Raw genomic sequence first — 22,705 nt, forward strand, 5'->3', positions numbered from 1 at the left:
TCTGTCGACTCTCGATTGGACTCCGGACTAAAATGGCGGGCACTCACAGCAAGGAGAGCTTCTTTGTGTCGCTGGAGCGACTGGATGAACAGGATAACCTTGATAACCAAGACGAGGAATACGACAAATGGGAGTGTCTTTTATACTCAAAATATAAGGCACCAGCTCCGGTCGTGCCTGCTTCAGTTGCAGAACGAATCTCACTTCTTCGAGCGAGTTCAGATCCTCAACCTTCTTCAGACAATCATCGGTATAATCCGAACAGATTGTCAAATGACTCGAATCCTGCTCCTTTGATCCGGCATCAGACGACTGGAAATATGCCTGCTACCAAGAGTGGGGGTCCCCCCAGAAGAAGAAGAGAATCAACAGCGCGAAGGTTGTACCTGAAGATCAGAAAATCTTCAAAGACTTAGTCTTTTGTGAGTACTTCATGGCTTTCACTTAATTGACTTTCACTAACCTATCGAGTCTAGTTTTTTTTCCGAATAACGATATCTCCCCGCTTCGACGGCTACGTATCCAACGATCCCAAGAATACGGAGCTCAATGGAGTCGAGTGTGGGCTAAGACTGTCACCCATGTGATCGTCGAGAAAGACTTGCTTCTCAATGACCTTCTCAGTTCCATCAAGCTAGAGGCTTTACCAGTCAGTTCACTTGTCAAACTCTGGTTTCAGCACTGACTAGTTCGCAGACGACAGTCATTCTCGTCAATGAATCCTACCCTTCCGACTGTATCCAGTTTCGATCGGTTTTAAATCCTTTACAGCTTCGTTTCAGGGTCCAGGGAGTCCCTAACCCCAACACAGATAAGAAGAAGAAGGAGGAGGAGGAGGAGGAGGAGGAGGAGGAGGAAAAACAAGAGCAGCCACCTGTTCTAACGGAGCCAACCTCGGTGAACGATTTACCGCTGAAGCCCTCGCGGCGGGAACAAACCCTGTGTCCGGAATCGTCTCAGCTTTCGGTCGAAAAAGATATACAAGCAGCTACCACTGAGCCAGCCGAAGAACCCGCTGGCGAAGTGGACGGCAGGATCATTCGGGAGCGTGATGCTTTGGATGAGATTATCGATGAGGCAAGGGCAATAAGTCATCTGGTAGGTCATGTCATCCGTCTACCGGGGGTCAAGCAACTAATCTTTATTCCTAGCCCTTGGACCCTCTAGAGTCGTTGGACGATGACCATACTGCCACTCCATCCAATGAGGAAACCCCAAATGGCTCAGAGTCAGACTGTGAACCACGGCCATCAAAAGAGCCCCAGGAAAAGGGTACATCGAACTGGACGAAGGGCTTCTCTTGCATGCAGAAGTATAATCCAGACGAGAAGCTCGACAACCCGAATAGCCGGACCATTGAAGTTCTTCGACAAATGCTGGACTACTATACCCAAACCGCAGACCATTGGCGGAGTCTAGGTTACCGCAAGGCAATCATTGCGTTGCGAACGCAGCCAACGAAGATTTCCACGCGAGCCCAGGCGCGGGCTCTCCCTGGAATTGGAGAGCGACTTGCCGACAAAATCGAAGAAATCGTCTTGACCAACCGTCTTCGTCGTTTGGAAAATACAAATGATACTCCTGAAGACCGACTTATCCAAGAATTCCTCGGCGTCTATGGTGCCGGTCTCACCCAGGCGTCCAAATGGGTGGCGCAGGGTTATAAGTCTTTATATGATTTGCTCGAAAGGGCCCCTTTGAGCAAGCAACAACGCATTGGGGTAGAGAGATACAGCGACTTTGCCCAGCGCATCCCTCGAAAGGAGGTAGAAGCCCATGGCGCGATTGTGCGAAAGGCGGTGCAAATCGAAGACAGGGATATGCGGGTCATCATCTCAGGCTCTTACCGCCGCGGGGCAACAACCTGCGGGGACATAGACTGCCTGATAACAAAGCCTGGTGCCACTTTGGATCAGATCCGCACCACCATGCTTGGGCTTGTGGTCCCAAAGTTGTTCCGCTGTGGGTTTCTGCAAGCTAGCCTTGCCCTGTCGTCGCATCAAGATGGGTCAAAATGGCATGGTGCATCGACGATACCTGGCACCAATCTGTGGCGTCGTATCGATCTACTATTCGTCCCTGATGCCGAGATTGGGGCGGCCTTGCTATATTTCACTGGCAATGACATTTTTAATCGGAGCATGAGATTATTGGCACGGAAGAAGGGGATGTGTCTAAATCAAAAAGGATTATTTGCTAATGTTCTTAGAACACAGCAGGTCAAGCTCAACGCGGGTCGATTGGTGGAGGGTCGAAATGAGCGACGAATCTTTGCTGTACTGGGGGTACCCTGGCGGCCTCCCGAGCACCGGATCTGTTGAGCTTGCCGGCAGCTGGTGATGGGATAGGCGAATAGTTATTATTATGTAGTAGCTTATTTGCTTAACATCAACATGGCCACTATATTCCAGTGGCTGGTATTGTTCTTGTTCGTGAATCAGTTGGCTTATAGTAGATCGCCACCCAGTGAGCGATGATGAGATATATCTTTGCACCGATGACGATAACATCAGAGATTTCAGTCAGGTCCAACCTGCATATATACTCAAATGCAAAGCAATATATCGTAAAGGCTGATCTCATGTTATCCGATACCCAAAAATAAAAAAATGAAATAAAATAGCTGCATACAGATGTACATAAAGTTTTTCGCCTACATTCTGGAGAGACAAGTGTAGCAGTCACAGTGGCACAAGTGACTAAGACTTCCTCTCTTCCCCAACTTCTCTTCCCATCAACAACATCAACAACATCAGACCTGAAACTTCTCATAGTTCCAAAGTTGATATTCCTTGATCTTGATCACCGCCTTTCCGTGACCGCCCTGCAGCATCACCGCCTTTCGTGCGGTGAAGCCTCCATCGCGTGTTCCTCCCCTTGCGATTGCCAGACCGCCCTCTACTGCCCAGGTTTTGCCCGCACATCTTCGTTTGAATCGTCTTGATATTGTGATTGTTCAGTCTCGAGTCTTCTCTTTGAGCCTTGTATTTCGAGGTTCACGGACTGGGCTTCCCAGTCCCCAGTGACTGTGCACGTGTTTTTTTGCACGATCCTCCTCCCACCCCTCTGTCTTTCTTCCATACACACACCACAACTCGGTGGGATCCAGTGCTCCTTTCAGACAAGACATTGGTCACTTTTGATCGGTTCTTTACATTCGTCAATTATCTGGTTTACACGTGAAACCGTCATCAACCACGTCCACAACACCTTGCAAAATGGGTCGCAAGCCCAACCAACTCATCCTCGAGTTCTTCCACCGAGGTCCCAAGTTGGAAGACGCGAGCAATCGGTACCAACATACATGCAAAGCCTGCGGGGAGATCTTCCCCAAGGGTCGCATTGACAGCCTCACCAACCATCTTGTAAAAAAATGCCAGGCCATCCCTCTCCGCGACCGTCAACGCGTGTTGTTGCGACTCCACGAACTCCCGGACCTCACCGACGGCGACTCGAACAAGGATTCACCATCTGGTAAACAAGGAAAGTCAGGTGAAGGCGGTTTTCCCAACCGACCCAACTTCGATGGTCTCAATGTGCTTGCCGAAGCGTCGCGACAAGTTGGCGCCTCGGATGTCAACAAACGTGGCCCCGGATACACTCAGTCTGTGACTGCTGGAGGGAAGACAGTCATTGTTGACCCTGCGCTGGAGGCTGAGGGCTTCCAGGGACAATCGCAAGGATCTGATGGCAAGATCGAAGGCACCGGAAATGCTGAAGGTTTGTTTTCTCCACTGTGCATCGTCGCACGCCCACAGTTTGCTAACATTTCTTAGGAACTCCTCAATCGTCCAACGCTCCTAGTATTCCTGCCCTTCCGAGCCACACCCCTGGTGAACACCCCGCTTCCATGTCTCCGCCCCTAGGCGATGCCTCCATGTCGCCTGAGTCGACCTCCAACGCGCGTCAGTCGCAACTGTCGATGATCGCCGCTTCTGCCAACGAGATGGTTCCCCAGGGACTGTCGATTGATGGCGATAACATTAGCTCTGATGGTTTAAAGCTTGGCCAGTGGGGTGGACAGTTGTCAACACACGAGCAGCTTCTTTTCGACAGCTTGCATGAGCATGACCCATCTCTGACCGCTGCGACTCAGCGCGCTGCGTCTTATCCACGCCCCATTGCTATGAACCCGAATACCCAGGCGAAGGGCTTTGTCAATGAGTTTGGCAACTCAACCAAGCCCATGAAACCCAAGGTGCGCGGCCGATTCACTGCCGAGCGACGCCGTGAAGTTCAGGATGTGCGGAAGAAGGGTGCCTGTCTTCGTTGCCGAATGCTGAAGAAGCCTGTACGTATTCGCGAATCCGTGGCGTGGGTTGAATTGTTACTGACTTTGATAGTGTTCTGGCGATACCCCTTGCACCACTTGCGCTAGCGTGGAGAGCGCTCGCCTGTGGAAGCATCCCTGCTTGCGCACTCGCCTTTCCGACGAGTTTGAACTTTATAATGCCAGTAAGTCGTTGGTCTTTTCGTCTTGCAAAATATGAGTCTGACAAGAATTCAGACTTGAATTCAACACTTGCCTACCATGACACCAACAGCATCAAGAACCAGGTCAAGTTCGAGCACTACTCGGGCCGAATCGAGGTCACCCACTTTGAAGAGAGTAACTCCTTCATGACCTTTAGTGGACTGCAGGGCCACCGTGCTTCGGTGTCTGCTCTCGATCCCCAGCTACAGGGTCTTGGTGATGATCAGTTCTCTAGCCCCGCTCAAGAGGTTTACCTCCTGGATGCCGATGCCGATGATATTCCCAGCAAGCTTGAGCTGTACATCAAGAAGAACGCACACCTTTTCTATGAGCGAGAGACTTCGAATTTCATGAAGTCTACCCTGATGCTCGCTGCCGAGATTAACCAACAGAAGAAGGCAAGTTACTTGATATTCGATGTGTAGACGTCTGCTGACATGGAACAGGACATCCTTCTCGAGCGTGTGCTTGAGCTTTGGGTTGCTACTCACATCCTTGTCGACACTGAACTTACCTGGAAGACTTACTACAACCCCACTCTCCCTCCCAACTCATTACACTCTCTTTCCCAGCCTTCGGACGAGGGCCGTCTGCCGATCGAGGAAGTTTCCGATCCCGAGTCGTACGGTCTTCTCTGCAGCCAGCTGCGTTCCGCCATGGAGAAGCGTGCCATGGCCTTGAGCAAGTTCGTCATCAACGATCTCGAGCGTCGCCTTCTTCAGCGCCAGAAGTGCGGCTGGTTCGATACCTTTATTACTGCTATTATCCTTCTGAACTGCGTGGAGCGCACCTGCTGGCTCTTCCGCTCATGGGACAACGAGAACTTTTCTGGCCGCGTATGTTGTTACTCTTGACATCCATTGCATCCCTACTAACAGCTTTTCAGTGGCCTCTGGACAAGCGTCCTCCCTACTACTTCAACCAGTCCGACCGCTTCTCCGACATCCTGGAGATGCTTCTGCGCATGCGCCACATCCCTCCCAAGGCTACTTTCCGTCCCGAAAACGGCATTCTCAAGGCCGTGGACGGCAGCGACGAGTGGGCTGTCCGTTGGTTTGACATGATCCAACTTACTCGTAAGTTAACAGCTGATTCGATCAACTCAAAAACTCCTTACTAACTCAATTTCACAGCATACTACATCGAAGAGCGCAAGAACGCCGTCTTCGACCCATCCGACTCGCGCTCCCTGGATTGCCACCACAGTGCCAACCTCCTCGAGCCCAACAACGCTACTTGATCCCTCAAAAAAAAAAAAAAAAAAAAAAAAAAAAGAAAAACAAAATGTCCGAGACACACTATTTGCCAAGAGGGCCACACGCTGGCGACCATCAGTGATCCATTACGATATGATAGCGACAGCAAAACACACATGCAACGAATCTGTTCGAGTACACTTCCCGTTTCCCATACCCAATGGAGATGGACGCGGACATCTTGTCCGATTTGCTAAACGGAGTTGAAATATCTTAGTAGGGGTAGAAATGTTTTCAAGCGAAGAAATGATTAAGGGGGATATCTTCTGTTGTCCTTAATGGTTTCCCGGCTGTTCTTTTTTCTTCTTTTCTGTTCTTTCTCGGGGGTGTTTGTAGGTGTTCGGGTTGGATGTGGGATCGGATTTGGTTATTTGTAGCTAAGGCTTTTTATCACTATGGTCAAGTTTTGTATCGAGTGGAAATGCTATCTTTTATCTATTTCATGCCCATCTCTGCATTTATAGTAATGTTAACTCCCGGATCATAATGTTAGTGCACGGTCGAGTAGTCCGAAAGGGACCGAGACGATAAACGCCGGCTCGGGGAGCAATATTTCAGAGCTAGAACTTGGTAATTGAGTCAGGCTTAGGTATTCATAGTGCACTCAAAAGCTTAAGCATTCACATGTTTTATTCGAGCCTTTATTTCAACCCTATCGCAAGCCAAATAAATAGCTGGTACCCTTGAACCGTTTGAATGTGAAGGTCGACTGCGCATTCCATCATGATAAGTATAGATTCGGTTTCCCTCCAGACCGTTGAATAAAGAATAGGGATACAAACCATCGACACCTGCTGAAGTGGATCAAGTACAGGAAGGTATGTTCCATCTAGCTTCGATCCATGATTTGATATGTCCCAATGAGGACCCTCAAGTGTACGGCATATACACAGGATACTGTGTGGTAAACCTTGGTGTAAAGTATAAGAAGTTGCCGTCTTTCTGAGATAATCCCTGTCAACTAGTTTAGATGAAGGTAGTCCTGGAATGACTGTATCGCAAGTATCAATCGGCCATGAATACCCCCCGGGGTGGGGGGAGGGTAAATTATGAGGCATACTTATCACATTATTGGCCAATGTCTGGAGGCTTATTCTCTGTATTCTAAAAGTCTCCGAAGTCTCCGAGACTAGTCTCAAAATGCGCGACTAGCATCTATATAAATCATCACGAACCGGCAACTCTAGTCTCATCTCAATACCAGATACAGCCCAAAATCAAAATGAGCGAGTTCACCGAAGCCAACCGCAAACACTTTGAGTAGGACTCTAGATTACTATACCACAAGAAACCTACTAACTACAGCCGTCCCATAGCAAAGTCGCCTCTAACCACCAAAATGACTTCGGCGACCTCATCAACAGCACCATCACCGAACTCAATACCCGCCGCAAATGGATCAGTTCTAAATTAGCTGATTCAGACCCAGCAGACGACGTCCGTCTGCTCGATTATGCCTGTGGCGCGGGGACAGTCTCCAAGGTACTTGCGTACCAACCACCACAATGTACAATCTAATATCTGAAAATATAGGCTCTAGCGTCTTATACATCCTGTACAATCGGCCTGGATCTATCCAAAAACATGGTCGCGGAGTACAACAAAGCCGCGGAAGCAGGGCTTGGACCTGATCGCATGCAAGGGTACCAATATGACATCCTCTCGCCGGACACAACATCCCCTCCCGGCGGATCGCTGGTGCCCTTTGACGTAGTAGTCACAAGCATGGCATTACACCACGTCGCCGATCCAGACCAGCTACTGCAGGCGTTCAGTGAGCTGCTCAAGCCCGGCGGAGTGTGTGTTGTGGTTGATATGGTCCCGGGGTCTGCTTTTCATGAGGGCAACGAGGAGAAGTTTGATTCTGATATATCAGAAGCCCTGCAGCCTGAACAACGGGAAGTGTTCAATACGATTGGGAAGCATGGATTTGACGAGGGGGAGACGAGGGCTTTGTATGAGGGTGCCGGGATAGGGACGGGATTTGAGTATGTAGTCTTTGACAAGCCATTTCGGTTTACGATGTTTGGTGAGAGGTTTGGGACGACGGGATTTATTGCGAGAGACGTGAAGGCTTGATGCATTTTGCCCTTTACCCTAAGTATTGAATGGAGAGATTGGAGGGAATGATGTCGTGGTGCTATCTGTAGCCAACAAGCTGGGCTCCCTTTTATCATAAAACGGCATAATATAAAACTCAAACAACACTGCTTTTCCTCCACGATATCGTCCTGGCCGCCAATTAGCGCTGTGGTGTAGTCTGTGGACAGTCGGTCTATTCGGTGTGATATACTCGACAAAGAGTCCTTCTTCGCATCAACTTTTCAAGAAAGTAGCACAAAGCCCACCCGCTCTTCCTTGACAGCCATATTATCCTGGGCGCAACATAACCCTCACCTCAACAACTTTCCCAAACCATCGGTCTCTGATAGTATTGATGCACCATGGGAACGGGAAACACATGGAAGTGCGCGAGGGAAAATCAAAAGTGAGTGTTAGGGGTGCTCTGAAGTATTCAAGCTATAAAGCGAAGAAATTATCGAGGATCAATTTGATGCCGCGTGTAAATCAGAGGACAAGGAAAATTGTGGTGCATGCAAATGTACAGACCGATTGCCTCTCCTTCCCCGAATTGGAAGATGCTCGCGGCGAACATGGGAGCTCCTTTTTCTAATGGATTGTGCTCGACCATGTCCGAGATTGGACAGAGGTCTGAAGGGATGTATGATGAAGGCATGCCGGTGGCTGATAGATCTTTGTATGGATTGTCTAGGATACCTTTGCCGATCAAGGTTAGTGTGTGTGTATTTTAACGCATCTCGAGAGATGGGTTGTTGTTTTCTTGGGTTATTGGAAATACTTGGCCTGAGGATCAGGGGATCCGGTTTGCGAGATTTTCCAGGCCTTTTTCGAGGGTGTTCTGGACTGTTGTAGTAGATTCTGTTGTTCCAAATTTCGATATCGCTGCAATGTAGACCTTTGGCATGATCAGGTCTAGCGGCGTTAGCCGCTCAGCATTCGAGAAAGACATTGCTTGGGTGCACTGCCAGAAGGAAGATCTGGTAGAAAATACTGGGATTGTTTGCCTTTTACGGATCGTTCAGTCGAAATGACCCATTCTGGGCCCGCGGGCCCGTCGCCCTGAGCAAACAAGGCCAAGGGGAGTTACGAGGGCCACATCACATATATAGAGCCACTGGAGGTGAAAGGTCTCCATAATTTAAATGGAATGAGTTCAGTATATGTTCCTTTACATTCTATTGTATCTCCTTCTGACTTCCTTTTGTCCGTTGTTCGTTGTTCAACGTTAACCTAGAGACTGTTGATGGTACTTATATCATGAAAAGCTCCCCGCACATTCAAGAGCATTGTCATAGCCGGAAAATGTACTGATGAGTAAAACTTTGGACTAGAATACCTCATTTTGTTCAAATGACGCCCTTATCTTACGTATAATAGGGGACATGAATCTGTTGACAGTGCCATGAATTACTAGACGATTTCTATATGAAATCGTCGCAGTGAGTGTTTTATTTCATACATTTTCTGAGCCACGACTTGACCTTTATTTTGAAACACCTTTGCCCATTCTCGAGAGCTGTAGGGAAATCAATTAGAAAATTTGAAGATGAGCATGTAAACGGACTTCTGACCGTTGTTGTGACAGTTAAGCTTGAAGATATTCGCAACAATCATTCTGGAATAGAGATATAGATACAAGCTATTACCATACAAGAGATAGAAGGTCGATGCCAGTCCACCAGAAACCTCTTTCAAAAGCATCTACCATTCAATTTCATCGGGCTCGTCCACGTGAATCGATGCCTTGACATCACGGAATTTCCGCGGCCCCTTGTTTCCACCACTCGACCTCTCTTTCGATTCCAAATATGAAGCTTTTACCCACTTCACTAGTAACTCCCATTCTTGAATGGTTCAAGAGTATGTTTTCTGTATCCTCATTCCCAATATAATCATCTGCCAAAGCACGTCGCCCCATACTTCTATTTTCCTACGACAGACCTGGAGTTTGTCGAGAATCTATGCCAAAAGTGTATTTCCCCATGGCTTCAAATAGCATCGGCCACGTTACTAGCACGTATGGGCTCCTCAACCTTCTTCCATGCGATAGCAACAAATAACCCAGAAGATCTTCAGCTCCTCGGCGATGTAGTAAGCACCCTCAAACATACCCAAGAAGAGTCATGAATATCCAAACGCCTCAACCAAATATCCAGTACCTACGCACAAGTCACGAAAGAGCCATCGAAAACCAGAATCTCGGCTGTCGGGGTTTACTACTCGCAGGACGATTCATTGCCACTAGTAGATAGCCAAGGCCACCCTTCATTCCAGGCTGATACCTTCCAAGAAGCATGAGGACCTGATTGTGAGGACTACCTGAGTCCATCGGGGGCATATGATATTCTAGATGGATGGACTACCAGACGACCCCTCACGATGAACTTGTTTGCGATAAGTTCTGGAGGGGCTATGATGGAACAATGGCTCTAACAGCCTAAACGCTTTTCGTCTAGCTATATTGAAACAAAAAGATGGTATATCTACATTCGAAACACATGATTAATTCAACGCGTTGAATTGCGATCGATCGGGAGACATGCTAATGGTAATACTTGCACGAAGCATAAAATAATATACAAACGAAGACAAAATGAGAAAAAGAAGACAAACATAACCAAATCCCCATCCCCGTCCCCGTCCCCGTCCCAGTCCCCGTCCCAGTCCCAAAACAAGATCAAGGTCCAGATCAAGGCGTACTCTGAATCATGTTATCAGGCTGAACCCCCGCAACTTGCTGCATCTGCTCCAGGACAACAGCATAAAACTTCCCTTCTTCAGAAGTATCATGGTAAGGACCCGCAGAAAGAACAGCCCTGAAAAAAAATCCCCTTCAATCAGTACATGTGCATCAAATTCAACAACGTTGACATTAGTCAGGGTGAGGGTAAATAAAAAAGCAAACATAACATACCATCCCTTATACTTCGGCTGATTAAAAATCTCCGTAAAAACCCTCAAGATGCGCAACGGCAATTCCAAAATCGACGGCAGCTCAGGCCCTTCACCGCAGATTGGCAGGCCTAGCTTGTTGACGGGCAGGTAGACTGTTTCGGCTGTGTTGGTCGGGTTACGCGTCTCCTGGAAGATGAGCAGGCGGCGTGATGTGGGCGCCTGTTGCGCCAGGGGTTGATTTGGGGGCATGTCGTGTTCTTCGCCTGTGTCTGAGGCGGCTTTTTGCGTAAAGAGGGATTTTAAGAGTGTTTTGCGAAGGTCAGGGGTTGGCCTTCTTTTTCTTGGGGATGAGTTCAGTTTGGCTGTTTTTCTGCCTTTTTTTTTCGTGTTGTTTTGATGTTGCAGGGTGGGGACAACTTCCAGGAGTTGTTCCTTTTCTTCGTTAGGGGAGTTTTATTAGTATCGCGTCTAGGATGGGGGGTTTATCGTGTTTACTGGACTTACGATGTATTACTCGCGTGGCGGGATGTTGTTAAGCTGTGGTGGGATGCGCGGGGCAGAAAGGGGGAAATGATGGAGGGACAACACACGACGAATATAGAGAGTAGATACAAGTAAGACAAGTAAGTAGAGACGTGTAAATAGAGTGGAATGTGAGTTAGGCAGATGTCAGATATTAAGTCTAAATATGACAAGGATACAAACGTCTATGAGTGTAAACAATCCAAGGTTAGTTCTACAGGAATGCAAAAAGCAACATGGTCGTTCAAAACTGTTTACCCACTCCATTTTCTCGGGTGCCCCTTCAAAATATATATCTACCACTTAATGTCGTCTATTTTGGCCTGATTTAATACGATCAAAGCCTCTACCAGAAATTTCTGTAAAAACAATGCTAGTTACTCCCCGACCTTCCTATAATATGAAGCTCCGGAAATAGCGCCGGGGATCTGAAAGCTGCAGTTGAGTTCTTTCTTTCCGGAATAAGGGACGAAAACCCAAGAATTTTGAATAAAAAAAAAGGCTCAGATGATGGGGCCCGGCAAAGAGCGATACTAGGGAATACAGAGGGTTAAAGTGATAATTAAGAACGAAATTGACGGAAATCTGAGAATCCAAATAGAAAGAAGACCTCAGATTATGGGGCCCGTCAAAAAAAAAAAAAAAAAAAAAAGGGAATACATAAGAGACAAAGCAAGTGAGAGAAAGTAAACCTCAAAAACACTGGGTATCACAATAATCCAAACAAATACAAAGTACAAAAAGAGACAAAAAGAAAGTAAATCTCGCCCCGCGATAAATCGTGGTATCGTTCGCAATGCAGAGATGGAATAGATATGGGAAAAAAAGAAATTAAGCATTAAGCGTCGAGTTCGCCCTCCAACACTCTCCGCGCCGCATCTAGCCGGCGCCGTAATACACGTGCAGCCTTCTGATCCGGGTCTGGAGAAGTCGTGATGGCTTGCAGATCCATGCAGACATTGCCCAGGCTGGCGAAGAGCGTTTCCAGCATCTGCGTATCGTCGTCGTTGATGCCGCCGGCGACGGGCGTGCTGGATGCTGCGCGCACAGTCGAGACGAGGGATGAGACGAGGGAGTTTGGGGTTGCGGTGCCGGCGGTGGATGACGAGCGGCCGGTTTGTTTCTGTGGGGCGAGCACCTCGTCGACGGGGGTGAGAGTATTGTCGCTGTGGGCGCGGGATCCACGGGGAGTTTCTGATCGGTCGGGTTCTTGGGCTTCTTGAATTGGACTGGGGCCGTGGTGGGAATGAGAGTGAGTGTGGACATGTCCATGTCGTAGTTCTGTCCAGGGTTAGTGTCGATGTCTTCTTCATTGGGAGACTGTGGGAACGAACCGTGATTAAATCGTCGGTCCCAATACATCACGCTGTCAAGGTCGTCTTCGTCATCTGGGCGTCCTTCTGTTGCAGTTGCGAAGGTTGCCACCGTCGAGTCGGACATGGCGCTGTTGGTGCGCGAGTGCTTTGCGGTGTATGTCGGGCGTGTGGTTTCAATAGAGCCATTGGAGCTGGTGCTCGCGCGGCGGAGTGGTCGCGCGAAATTGCCTAGGGCGCTGTGCAGAATGAAATGCTCGTAGTCGAAAGCATCCTCACGCATCTCGTGAGGCGTCGTGTCCGTGATGGGTCCCTCTAGATCGTCGTCAAGCGGTTCACGGAGGATCTCATCCAGAGCTTCACGGTCGATCTCATCGTCATAACCGCCCTCTTCAGCATCTTCATACATGCTCCCAGCGACAGATTGATCGTCATCGTATTCGGGCCCATGGGTTTGCCAGTTGCCAGCATTCTTCGATGTATTCTCAGCAGGATGCTCGACAGGACTATCCCCAGAAGCACGTCGATCGTTTTGCAAACCACCGTTCGAGACACGCCGGGCGTATTCAGAACTTGTATCGCGTCTGGCACTGGAGCCACGGCTGCTACGGCCATCTTTGAGCTCCAGCGCATTGGCATACCAGTGATCAGCAGCCGTCAACGGACTGGGCGTACGCAAACTTTGCAGACTACGCCTGCGAAGGTTATCCTCCTGAGACTTCACTTTGAGGGAAGATATCTTGATATGCAGACCCTTCATCTGATACTGCAGATCACGCACTTGCAACTGCGACTGCGCGCGACTAGGCGGGCCGTACGAGCTGTAGACAGGACTGAACCTGTCCGGGCTAGACTTCGATCCCTCATCGGAGATCCCCAAGCCCTGCGGTGACTCTGCCGAGCCGTGACTTTCAGAGACAGGCGATGGTGTAGCCTCCGGCTCGGCTGGCTGCTCCTGGATCTGCACAGGAGGCCTGATAGAAGATATCGAGGCGCGGTGCGTAAGATATGCCCTCGTAGGCTCGTACTGAAACGACCGATCATCCGTATGAAGACTGGACGAAGTGCTCGCGCCCATGGCACTAACCGAGCGAGACATTCCCGTCTTATCATTCGACATGCTCGACTCAGACGGGATATTCGTCTCAGAATGGACTCTCGAGTGTCGATTATTCGATGAATCCTGATTCGAAATGAGCGATTGCCGACGCAGCGACGAGTTCTTAGGATCGGTGCGGGATATCGATCGATACAGTCCGCCGACGGGGTGGTGCATGCCCATCGGGGTGTTCCCAGACGGAGAGGGCGAAGGCGAGGGCGTCATACGCGTAGTCGAGCGAGCGCGGGTCAAATTGCCTTCCATAAGCTATAACAGGAGATGTTAGCATTCCCATTCCCCCCTGGGAGTAAGACCAATCGCAAGCGCACAAGGCCAGGTCCACATACATTCAAGCGCTTCTTCGCATTTTCCAGAATCCTCTCCGCCTCACTACTCAGTATCGCCGACGAGAACTCCTCCCCGGGCCCTTTGCCCTCAGCAGCAGCAGACGCGACGGAGTTGCTTGCTGCCAGGGTAGGACTGGCTCCCACCAGACTCGCCTGCGCTTTCACGACCTCAGCCTGAGCAGCCGCCATATCACGATCAATCTGCGGTGACCTCGACTCCGAAGCGCGTCGACTCCCCGCACTCACCGTCGAGCTGGAACTCGACTCGGCCTCGTGCTGAGGTGGGGAACTCGATTCGTGTGCGCCCCCAGACTCGTCGAAATTATCCGATTTCGCAGGGGAAAGCTCTTCGCCAATATCCGACAGTCTACGACTGACATTCACATCCTCGTGTGTCCAGGCCGAGCGGGAAAAATTTTTCTTTTGACGTGAGCCGACGGCCATGTCGTAGTTGCGGGAATTAAGTTGCGACAGGTAGGCGATTTGCGGTGGAGACGGGGTTTGGGACTCGCGTTCGCCTTCGTATGGGAGGATCATGTCCGGGTCGGGCAGCGTGAGTGAGGGCATTCTCTCTCTCTCTCTCTCAGGCCCTGGGGCCTGGTGAATTCACAAAAAAGAGGGGGAGATAGAGGAAGAGAAGTCCAAAGCCACAGAACAAAGTCAAGTCACCCTGAGCCCCTAACGGCTTGGGTCTAGCGCCCTGATCATTTCCTCTTTAGGAGTTGAGGTTTTTGAAGATATTCGCACGTTTCACTTGCTTTTAGGCTCGCACTATTATTTACAGTTGCCAATAGTATTGTCTCAGTATGTGACATGTCATCTGAGCTTTCGATATACTTTGAAATTACCTATATCTTTGTTTCATAGCTATCACAATGCCAATTTCCGTCTTTGATTGGGATTGTCTCACGCCAATGATCCTTCGAGTATAGCCCGCCAAGCCCAGACGTTGAACTAGTAGTCTCCGTATAGAGATAATAGCTGCTGTATGCAAGGACACCTACGTCTATTTCTATCCACAGGTTATATGTGCCTCCGTATACAGCTTCATTTCATTTTATTGTGATTCCCCTTGCAAATAAACAAACCAAACACCGGACGAACCCCTGAGATCGACGATCCCTGGCAAAGTCCACTGTGGAGAATTTAATTTCAGTTCCAGACTTAATTTTGGGCACATGTAACTAACTATACACGGCGCTCTAGACATTTCTATCATAGTCTCAAGGTCGCGTAGACTTGGTCTCAGTATTTCTCGTGCAATGATAGGCTTATTGATGTAGATCGCACCCATACTGCTCCGAGTACGCGACGTCGCAACAAGCATATAAAATTGGATATTAAGGTTTTTAGCTTCGACGACTATTCTAGCTGCATATACCAGTCCAATACCTTAAAGTATTCACAGACTGTAATAGGCATATTTAGACTCACGAAACATCGTCGCTCTCTTTGATTGAGCTCAGGTGTATGAATTTGACGTGCTCGCTTTTCCCCAAGAATATCTTCAGGTGTTGAGCTGACAATATCCTTCAACAACTGAAATTCTATCTGATGCTGTGGTCCTTTTTAAGTTCCAATCATTTCGTGAAGTCTATGCAAGTAATTTCCGTATTCACCAAACACGTCATCATTTACCCCGACTATTCGATCATCATTAAGGACCCTCTTTTTGGAAGAGATTCACTTACTGCAGTCACCAAAGACGTGCCCATCACTCATTATACAAATTTGCGCCCCGAGCTCTTGTCGAAGAATAGAGTATAGCTTCCGAAGTGCCAGCTCCTCGCCGCGGTCTAGAAGAGTTTCAGCGACCCTTTGAAGATCTGAGGACTTGCACGGAGAGGGCAGGAAAGCAAATTCGAATGAAAAGTCTGCGTGAAGTGAAAAAGAATACTTTTTGGAGAAAATAGGATCTGCCCACCGCATCTCATCGCGAGTTTGGCGGGTATAATAGTAGTTCCCTATTGCATAGATCAACCGCCGTTTCTGCAATTGAAGAGCTGTCAAAGTCTCTCGTGAGGTCCAAATGATGTGTCAATTGAGCAGTATTTTATGTAACAATATTTGAGTGAAGTACTCATCAAAATCCGCCATAGAAGATCCAATGCCAGTTGAACGAAGAATGGCCCCTACTATGACGGTTGATCCAGATACCCGGAGTTCATACGCGTTTCCGAAACTCGAAGGCGATGAAGGTTGATCCAAGATGATATGAGATACAAGTCGATGCGAATTGGAATCCTGTGCAGGTAGTTGCTGTTGAATGGCAGCCCATTTTGAACGCACCAAATGGGAATGCCTTCCGAAGCACCGAAACAGGTTGCCGTGATGAGATTTGCTGTACATCGCAATTATACGGTCAGACGTACAGCCCATATATGTGAAGCCCGTGTTGTTATTGTATCAATTGCGGACAAATAAATCCAAAGACAGGAAATTGCGTGTAGGGATTGTTCCTTTATAGGTAGGGTACCTCGAGGAGACAATAGATCAATATTGTAACATAAATCTTCTATTCAATTTGGTCCACCAATACTAGGGAGACTTATAGCTTTCTCAAAGGTGGTGTGACTGAGCTTGAAGCTATGAGAAAGGTGACTGATCTATTCCAGACTATCCACCAATTGGCATATCATGCATCAACACCGCGATCCTGTACTCTTCCTACATCTGCATCGCAACTCAACTCCCAACTGCCTTGGGCAATATGTATCATTGGTCGAGTAGTGCCGTAGGGGCTATATATCTCGTTGCAGGTTTTGCGATGGTGCTCGGGTCAATAAAGCTCGGAATGGAGATGGAAGAGAGCTGTGAAGGTTTTTGGGGAGGGCAATATGTATATTGAGGGGAGATTGGTTAATTTGATTTGGGGGTTGGTTGTTGCTTGTGCTGGGTTAGTAGGTTTCGGGTTCTTTGTTCAGTATGGGATTCATCCTGCGGCCGTTTTGGTTGCTACTTTTTCGGCATGTTGTTTGATTTTTGATTATTGATACCTTGAATATCACCTTGGCTGATGTTGTTTTTAATTGGGCTTGGGATGTCGTGGATCTTCGTTGCTTCTAATGTCTTTTTGACTTCTTGTATTGCTCAGCAGACTGCTGGTGCTTTTGCTTTGGGGAATTTATTGCGTAACCCTGGCGCTGCGGTGGCGGCCGCTGCTGTTGCTTTTTTGGCGCAGAATAGGGAGTGGGGATGTTGTTTTTTTTAGGTCGGGGTGAATCTGGTTGGTATTAGTCTTATGCTGCTTGTGTTAAGAACGCAGTCACCTCGCTGGAGACAAGAAAGATTAGCAAGAGGGATACATCGGAACTAAGCATAAGAATGAACAACTACGGTATCAATTGCTGTAGGATATCAATTGGCAAACAGTATCATCAAAATATGCTTTTTTGTAGACGTAAATTACACAGGCTATGATATGGAATCAGAATCAAATCTTCTCAAGAAGCAGCTTAGCACCACTGCTAGTAGGGCTGGGCTTCTTCTTCCCATCCTTATCCTCCTTACCAGACGCCGAGGCCTGCTCCAGCGCCTTCTTGTTCTTCTTCAAAGTCTTCAGGAGCTCAGCCTTCTTCTCGAAGTCGTCCGATTCAGCCAGAGCAACAATGACGAAGGGGTTGGCACCTGTCGCCCAATCCATTACTTCGTCCTTGATCTGAGCGTACAACAGACCATGGAAGTTGAGTGCGGGCTCGACCTTCTCCACGGACTTGGTAGCTGGGTTGAAGCGGCCACCTTGAACAAGCGACTTGAGGAGACGGCCGGCGTGGGCTGTGTCCCGGGCTTCGGTTTGAGACTTGGCGGCGGCGGCGACGGCCTCGAGAGCGGCGGTCTTGTCACCGTCGGCTTCGAAGAGGACTTCTGAGAGGAATTGGCAACCGAAGGTTGTCTCTAGGAGGGTCTCGGCGCGGGCAGCGATGAATTCGAGCACGGTGGGAGAGGCGGCCTTGATGAGTTCCTCGCGGCGGACGGCGGGGTCTTTCTTGGAGGTTTCCTTGCGGACTTCACGGACCTCTTCGAGGACTTTCTGGGTGACTTCTGGTAGCAGCCACTTGACGCGGTCACCGGCGAAGGGGTAGAGGACGGGGATACGGGCCGTCAGGTCGTTGACCTGGAAGCAGAGTTCCTCGTTGCGGGCCTCGGCTCCCTCGTTCTGGTTAAGGAGCTCGGGGAAGAATGATTTGGCGCTGAGCTTTGTGTCGTCGATGACCTCGTACGCGGCGAGGATGACCTGGTGGCCGTTCAAATCGCCGGCCATGACCTTGACGGTGTCACGGTAGAATCGGAGAAGGAGCTTGCGGTCCTTGGCGTTGGCGTATGCGAAGGTCAGGGCCATGACGCGCGAGCCGGAGGTGGTGAAAGCCAAGTTCTTGACCAGATCACCCTCTTCGTCGCTCTTGAGGAGTTCGATGAATTCGTTGGCTTCGTTGCTGCCGGGCTTTGTGCTGAGGAAGTATTGCAACATGGCGTCGTGGAGCATGGTGAAACCGGTGCTCTTCTTCTGCACCAGGTGGTTGATGAGCTCGCGCAGGTAGTTCATGATGGGTCCGCGCTTCTCGGGGTGGGCTTCGAGGATCTTGGGCAGATCGGAAGTGGTGTCGTTTTCATCCTGGAAGATCACAAACTCGGGTCCGTACCACTCACGAAGAAGTCTGTCCTTCTGAGCCTTAGTAGCAACTGTGCGGTAGATGTCGTCGAGAATCCATGAACCCTCGGGGTGACGGATGAGACGCTTGACGTGGCCGTAGAACTCTGGGATGATCAAATCGCGGGTCTCGTTGTCGCCGTGAACGATCAATTTTCCGACTAAGAACTTGGCGTATCGGCTCTGAGCCAGTTCCTTGTAGCTGCCCTTCAACTCATGCGCAATCTGCTTGCGCTGCTCGAGGTTTCCGTACTTGAGAGCGGTCTGAATGACACGAACGGAGTCGTGCTTGAACACGAAGTCGCGGACGCGGTTGGTGATGATCTCGAAAAGCTCCTTGATAAGCTTCTTTCTCTGCTCAAGCGGCACGTGGGATTTGCGGCGCAGCTGCTCCCACAGCTTCATGGAGCGGGCGATGGTATCGGCGTTGGGCTTGGCGGCCTTGCGCTCTTGCTGAAGCGCTTTTTGCTTGGCGTGAGATTCGCGAGAGGCATTGCCTGAGAAGTGAAGAGCGATTAGTCTTAGTACCGCGGAAAAAGTGGGACAACGACTTACTGTTGGGGTTCTTCTGTGGTGCATCCTTCTGCTCTCTCTCCTCGGACTTGGAAGGCTTCTCTTCCTCCTCATCGCTCATATCATCCATCTCAACATCCTCCTCGGAGATAGCATCAAGGGCATCGAGGTCTTCGTCGGAAACGTCGTCGATGTCAAAGTCGTCCTCAGACTCGGAATCCTCCCTCTGGACCTTCTTAGAGGGCTTCTTCTTGTCGCTCTTGCTGGACTTAGATTCCTTCTTCGAGTCCTTCTTGGATCCAGAGCTGGACTTCTTCACGGGCGCAGACTTGGACTTGGAGGCGGAGACTTCCTTGGTCTTGCTCCGCTTGCCATTGCGCTCCTCACTGCCGTCGACGGCACGCTTCACTCCAGCCATTATAAAAGAAAATTTCAGTAGGCTTAATAACTGAAATAAAAAGTAATGGGGTCGTTCGAGCGGAGACTGCTCGTGCTGGTGGATAATTTTTTTTGGAGGCGGAGGAAGTTTTTTTGCCGGTGTTTGCAGAGTTTGCATCGATAAGGTTGATAGCATCGCATTCCATAATTTCAGTGAGATATTTATAGGGAGTCAAGCTCACTTGTAAATCAAAATGTAACTTGTCATGTACAGTATCTCTATTAATCTCAGCTCTATAGACTGATTCGATCTTCAAAGGATACTGGCGAACAATGCGACCACGTCAGTCGCGATCATGCCAGTCGCAACTTGACAAACAGATAAAACAGATGTACAAAATGCTAATAAGTAACGCGAGTCTTTCAGACTCTCCCAGGAAAAGGCCGCCACTATTAAAGTGGACCCAGTCCTATATAACCATCCAAACGAGTGTGGCTGTATCACTCCACCACCCAGAACGCCGTAGGGGATGTCCCTAGATAAATCAAAACGCATGAATCAGATGTCATCACTCATGGCCGATTATTTGGCGTCTTCGGTCACAGTAATAGCGGCAGGAGACTTCATAGAGCCTAGCTCAGACCCGCCACCACTCTGGCCGCGCTTCCTGCCTGGAATGTGAAACCCGAAGGTCGATGTGCCGGACTTGTTGCCCGTGGATTGTTGAGCATCGCCTGAGTCACCAAACCGAGCGAGGAATCCCTTCTTCTTGGGCTTTGTCTCGTCATTCAAGCCCACATCCTCGAAGGCTTCTTCTTCCATGGTGTCGGACTTGCTGAAACAGTTGGATTGCGCACCCGATGACGAGTTTAACCGAGAGAAGCGAGAATCAAGTGATGTCCGAGTGGGGCCGGCATCGGGGTGGATGATGGGGGAGCGGGCGGAAATATCCTAAATGTTCAGTATTGGCGATGCGACTTCCATTTGCGGGGACATACAAATGATCGGCGGTAGGAGTCGAAGGACTCCCGAGATATAGAGAATGGCTCATTCTCGTCCACTAGGTCTCGATGGTTGGACGATTTGGTGGAGCCAGGGTATCGACGCCAGAAACCTGGTCTCTCGGGGGGAGACGGCTGTTGCAGTTAGAGATCGTCTGGCGCATGAGGGGATCAGCCCATACTGGAAGATATACACCACTGTCATTCACCACTGCAGCGATGGATGTAAGTATATATCGGGCTATAGAATCTCTGCGACAAAAGCTAAGGTGACATACCACTCAATTGATACTCAGTGGGTTCCCCATCCTGGCTGTTGCGGGTTGGTATCGGCGTGGGGGTATTCGGAGAGAGATAGTTCTCGTTGAAACCAGCGGGTTCGCTCGGCTGAGTCTTCCGACCGAGTAAATTGCGAAATGGAGGCATGCTGATGGTGGACCAAAGGAAAAATGTCGAGAACCGAAGTGAAAGTCAGTGGAGAAGAAGAATGAAACCCCAGAATCGTGCGACGTCATCCAAGGAATGGGGCGATGTCTTGGCAAGTTGAGACTGCAACAGCCAATTACTTGACGTTCTGAGTATTTGTATCCTTTTCATTGCCCTGATCCAGTTCCTGAATTTATAGTCTAATTGGTGGTATTTCATACGCTACACCAATGACTGTTTTAACAGCCACGGCTACTATCCGGGGGTTCCGGGGTATAGATCGATATACTTCAGGTCTGCCCTAACTATACATCGATTCATTCCTTGGATTACACTCCATTTGAATATCGGACCTCCTAACCTTGATAGATGGCATCTTTCCTACAGAATATGAGCCAAAAAAGTAATATCCTTTCTAATGGATCTACTTCTCCCTCTTCATCTCATCCCCTAAGAATCACCACGCATCATTTCTTTTTGCCTCAAAAAGTACTATTTAATTAGAAGAGACACCAAATTAATCAAACCAAAAGTTGTATCACATTCAGCAAGTACAATCGCATCGGCTACTTTCTTTCCACCGAAGTGGTTTCCCAATCCAGACTTCTACAGCTGAACCCATAAGTGATATCCAACTCAAGATGTCCCACCTGCAACAGGAGTCACACCCTGGACACGAGCTGTCAACCTATGAAGAATTACCAGTATACAATTACTCGACAGAAATCGAAGAACTCTCAATGGCTGTAGAGATATCGAAATATAAAGAGCCGTCAGTACCCGAAGAGCTGTCAGTATATAAGCCCTTGCCAGTCAACCAAGTGCTGCCGGTATCCGAAGAGGCACTTCCACCTCCGCCACCTCTTTGGACCCTGAGAGTGCTGTATCTTTGCGGCATCCTAGCCGTGATCGGAGTTGCCCTTATGCTATTCGAGATCGCCTTGGGTATGTTTCCTATTATGATACACGTTATCAGAAGTCTTTTCGGTGAAAGTACCTGCGATGGCTATACTGCAAATGAATGGTACAAGGGTGGCTATGATGTTGTTTATAATGAAGCTCTTGCCACTGCTTCAAACAACAAGTATGCCACGATCAAGAGGCGTCATAAATCCGATACTCCAACAATAGTCGAGATCCCAGGCCTCCCCGCGACAGTCCCCGTTTCTGCAAGATGCGAAACCCCCGAGAACAAACTTCATACTCAGGATCAGGGAGAGGAGGTTTCACCGACAACTGTCGTGGGTACCACAGATATCATGGCCAAAGATAGCATTCTCGAGGAAAGCGGGCTGACAGAAAATGAACTTCAGCTCGAGGGACGAGAAGATATAAACCCCCAAGAGAAGAAAGAAGAGGGTCTCCCACCGCCATACGCAAGAGTTTGTGAAGTGAACAAAACATGCCCATTGGGATATAGATGCCTCGACGCCACATGCGTCCGGGGCTGCGACAGCACAGATGACTGCCCGGACGGATACCACTGCAAGTATGGCCGATATGGATATCGATGCTTTGAGAAGATGGGTCGACATCGGGAATGTATGGAACACGGGCATTTCTGTCGTCGGAATCTGGAGTGCTGTACTGGTTACTGTAGAAGACGGGCCAAGGGGGGTGATTTCTTGTGCACGCCTAAGCCTGGGGGTGTGGATGGACATGCTGATGGGTTTGAAAAGTAGTGAAATCTGTGATCTTTTTTTAGATGGGTACTGAGGAAGAGTGAGAACGAGGATATTTTATGCCTGAC

At 49.1% G+C, this 22,705-nt stretch overlaps 7 protein-coding genes across 7 annotated transcripts; 4 read left to right on the forward strand and 3 right to left on the reverse strand.

The window, feature by feature from the left end:
- Positions 1–32: 32 nt before the first annotated feature.
- Positions 33–2,321, forward strand: N7508_006742 (DNA-directed DNA polymerase IV; the record flags this gene model as incomplete). Its single annotated transcript, XM_058464808.1, has 4 exons — positions 33–415; positions 472–649; positions 697–1,098; positions 1,152–2,321. 4 exons carry the CDS (start codon positions 33–35, stop codon positions 2,319–2,321), a joined length of 2,133 nt encoding a protein of 710 aa, XP_058318661.1.
- Positions 2,322–3,218: 897 nt separating this feature from the next.
- N7508_006743 (uncharacterized protein) lies at positions 3,219–5,714 on the forward strand (the record flags this gene model as incomplete). Its single annotated transcript, XM_058464809.1, has 7 exons — positions 3,219–3,720; positions 3,777–4,291; positions 4,344–4,455; positions 4,508–4,893; positions 4,936–5,310; positions 5,361–5,550; positions 5,608–5,714. 7 exons carry the CDS (start codon positions 3,219–3,221, stop codon positions 5,712–5,714), a joined length of 2,187 nt encoding a protein of 728 aa, XP_058318662.1.
- Positions 5,715–6,952: 1,238 nt separating this feature from the next.
- On the forward strand, positions 6,953–7,809 carry N7508_006744 (class I SAM-dependent methyltransferase; the record flags this gene model as incomplete). Its single annotated transcript, XM_058464810.1, has 3 exons — positions 6,953–6,990; positions 7,047–7,212; positions 7,264–7,809. The coding sequence occupies 3 exons, from the start codon at positions 6,953–6,955 to the stop codon at positions 7,807–7,809; spliced, it is 750 nt and encodes a 249-aa protein (XP_058318663.1).
- Positions 7,810–10,501: 2,692 nt separating this feature from the next.
- On the reverse strand, positions 10,502–10,956 carry N7508_006745 (uncharacterized protein; the record flags this gene model as incomplete). The annotated part of the gene is made up of 2 exons (XM_058464811.1): positions 10,502–10,628; positions 10,727–10,956. The coding sequence occupies 2 exons, from the start codon at positions 10,954–10,956 to the stop codon at positions 10,502–10,504; spliced, it is 357 nt and encodes a 118-aa protein (XP_058318664.1).
- A 1,111-nt stretch (positions 10,957–12,067) lies between these two features.
- N7508_006746 (uncharacterized protein) lies at positions 12,068–14,525 on the reverse strand (the record flags this gene model as incomplete). Its single annotated transcript, XM_058464812.1, has 3 exons — positions 12,068–12,510; positions 12,564–13,908; positions 13,989–14,525. 3 exons carry the CDS (start codon positions 14,523–14,525, stop codon positions 12,068–12,070), a joined length of 2,325 nt encoding a protein of 774 aa, XP_058318665.1.
- A 2,896-nt stretch (positions 14,526–17,421) lies between these two features.
- On the reverse strand, positions 17,422–20,955 carry N7508_006747 (uncharacterized protein; the record flags this gene model as incomplete). The annotated part of the gene is made up of 6 exons (XM_058464813.1): positions 17,422–19,133; positions 19,192–19,642; positions 20,132–20,479; positions 20,527–20,664; positions 20,712–20,740; positions 20,808–20,955. 6 exons carry the CDS (start codon positions 20,953–20,955, stop codon positions 17,422–17,424), a joined length of 2,826 nt encoding a protein of 941 aa, XP_058318666.1.
- A 641-nt stretch (positions 20,956–21,596) lies between these two features.
- N7508_006748 (uncharacterized protein) lies at positions 21,597–22,637 on the forward strand (the record flags this gene model as incomplete). Its single annotated transcript, XM_058464814.1, has 1 exon — positions 21,597–22,637. One exon carries the CDS (start codon positions 21,597–21,599, stop codon positions 22,635–22,637), a length of 1,041 nt encoding a protein of 346 aa, XP_058318667.1.
- Between the last annotated feature and the right edge of the window lie 68 nt (positions 22,638–22,705).

This window comes from Penicillium antarcticum, assembly GCF_028974205.1.
Source record: "Penicillium antarcticum strain IBT 31339 chromosome Unknown utg000006l_segment0_segment0, whole genome shotgun sequence".
NCBI classification, from domain to species: Eukaryota; Fungi; Ascomycota; class Eurotiomycetes; order Eurotiales; family Aspergillaceae; genus Penicillium; species Penicillium antarcticum.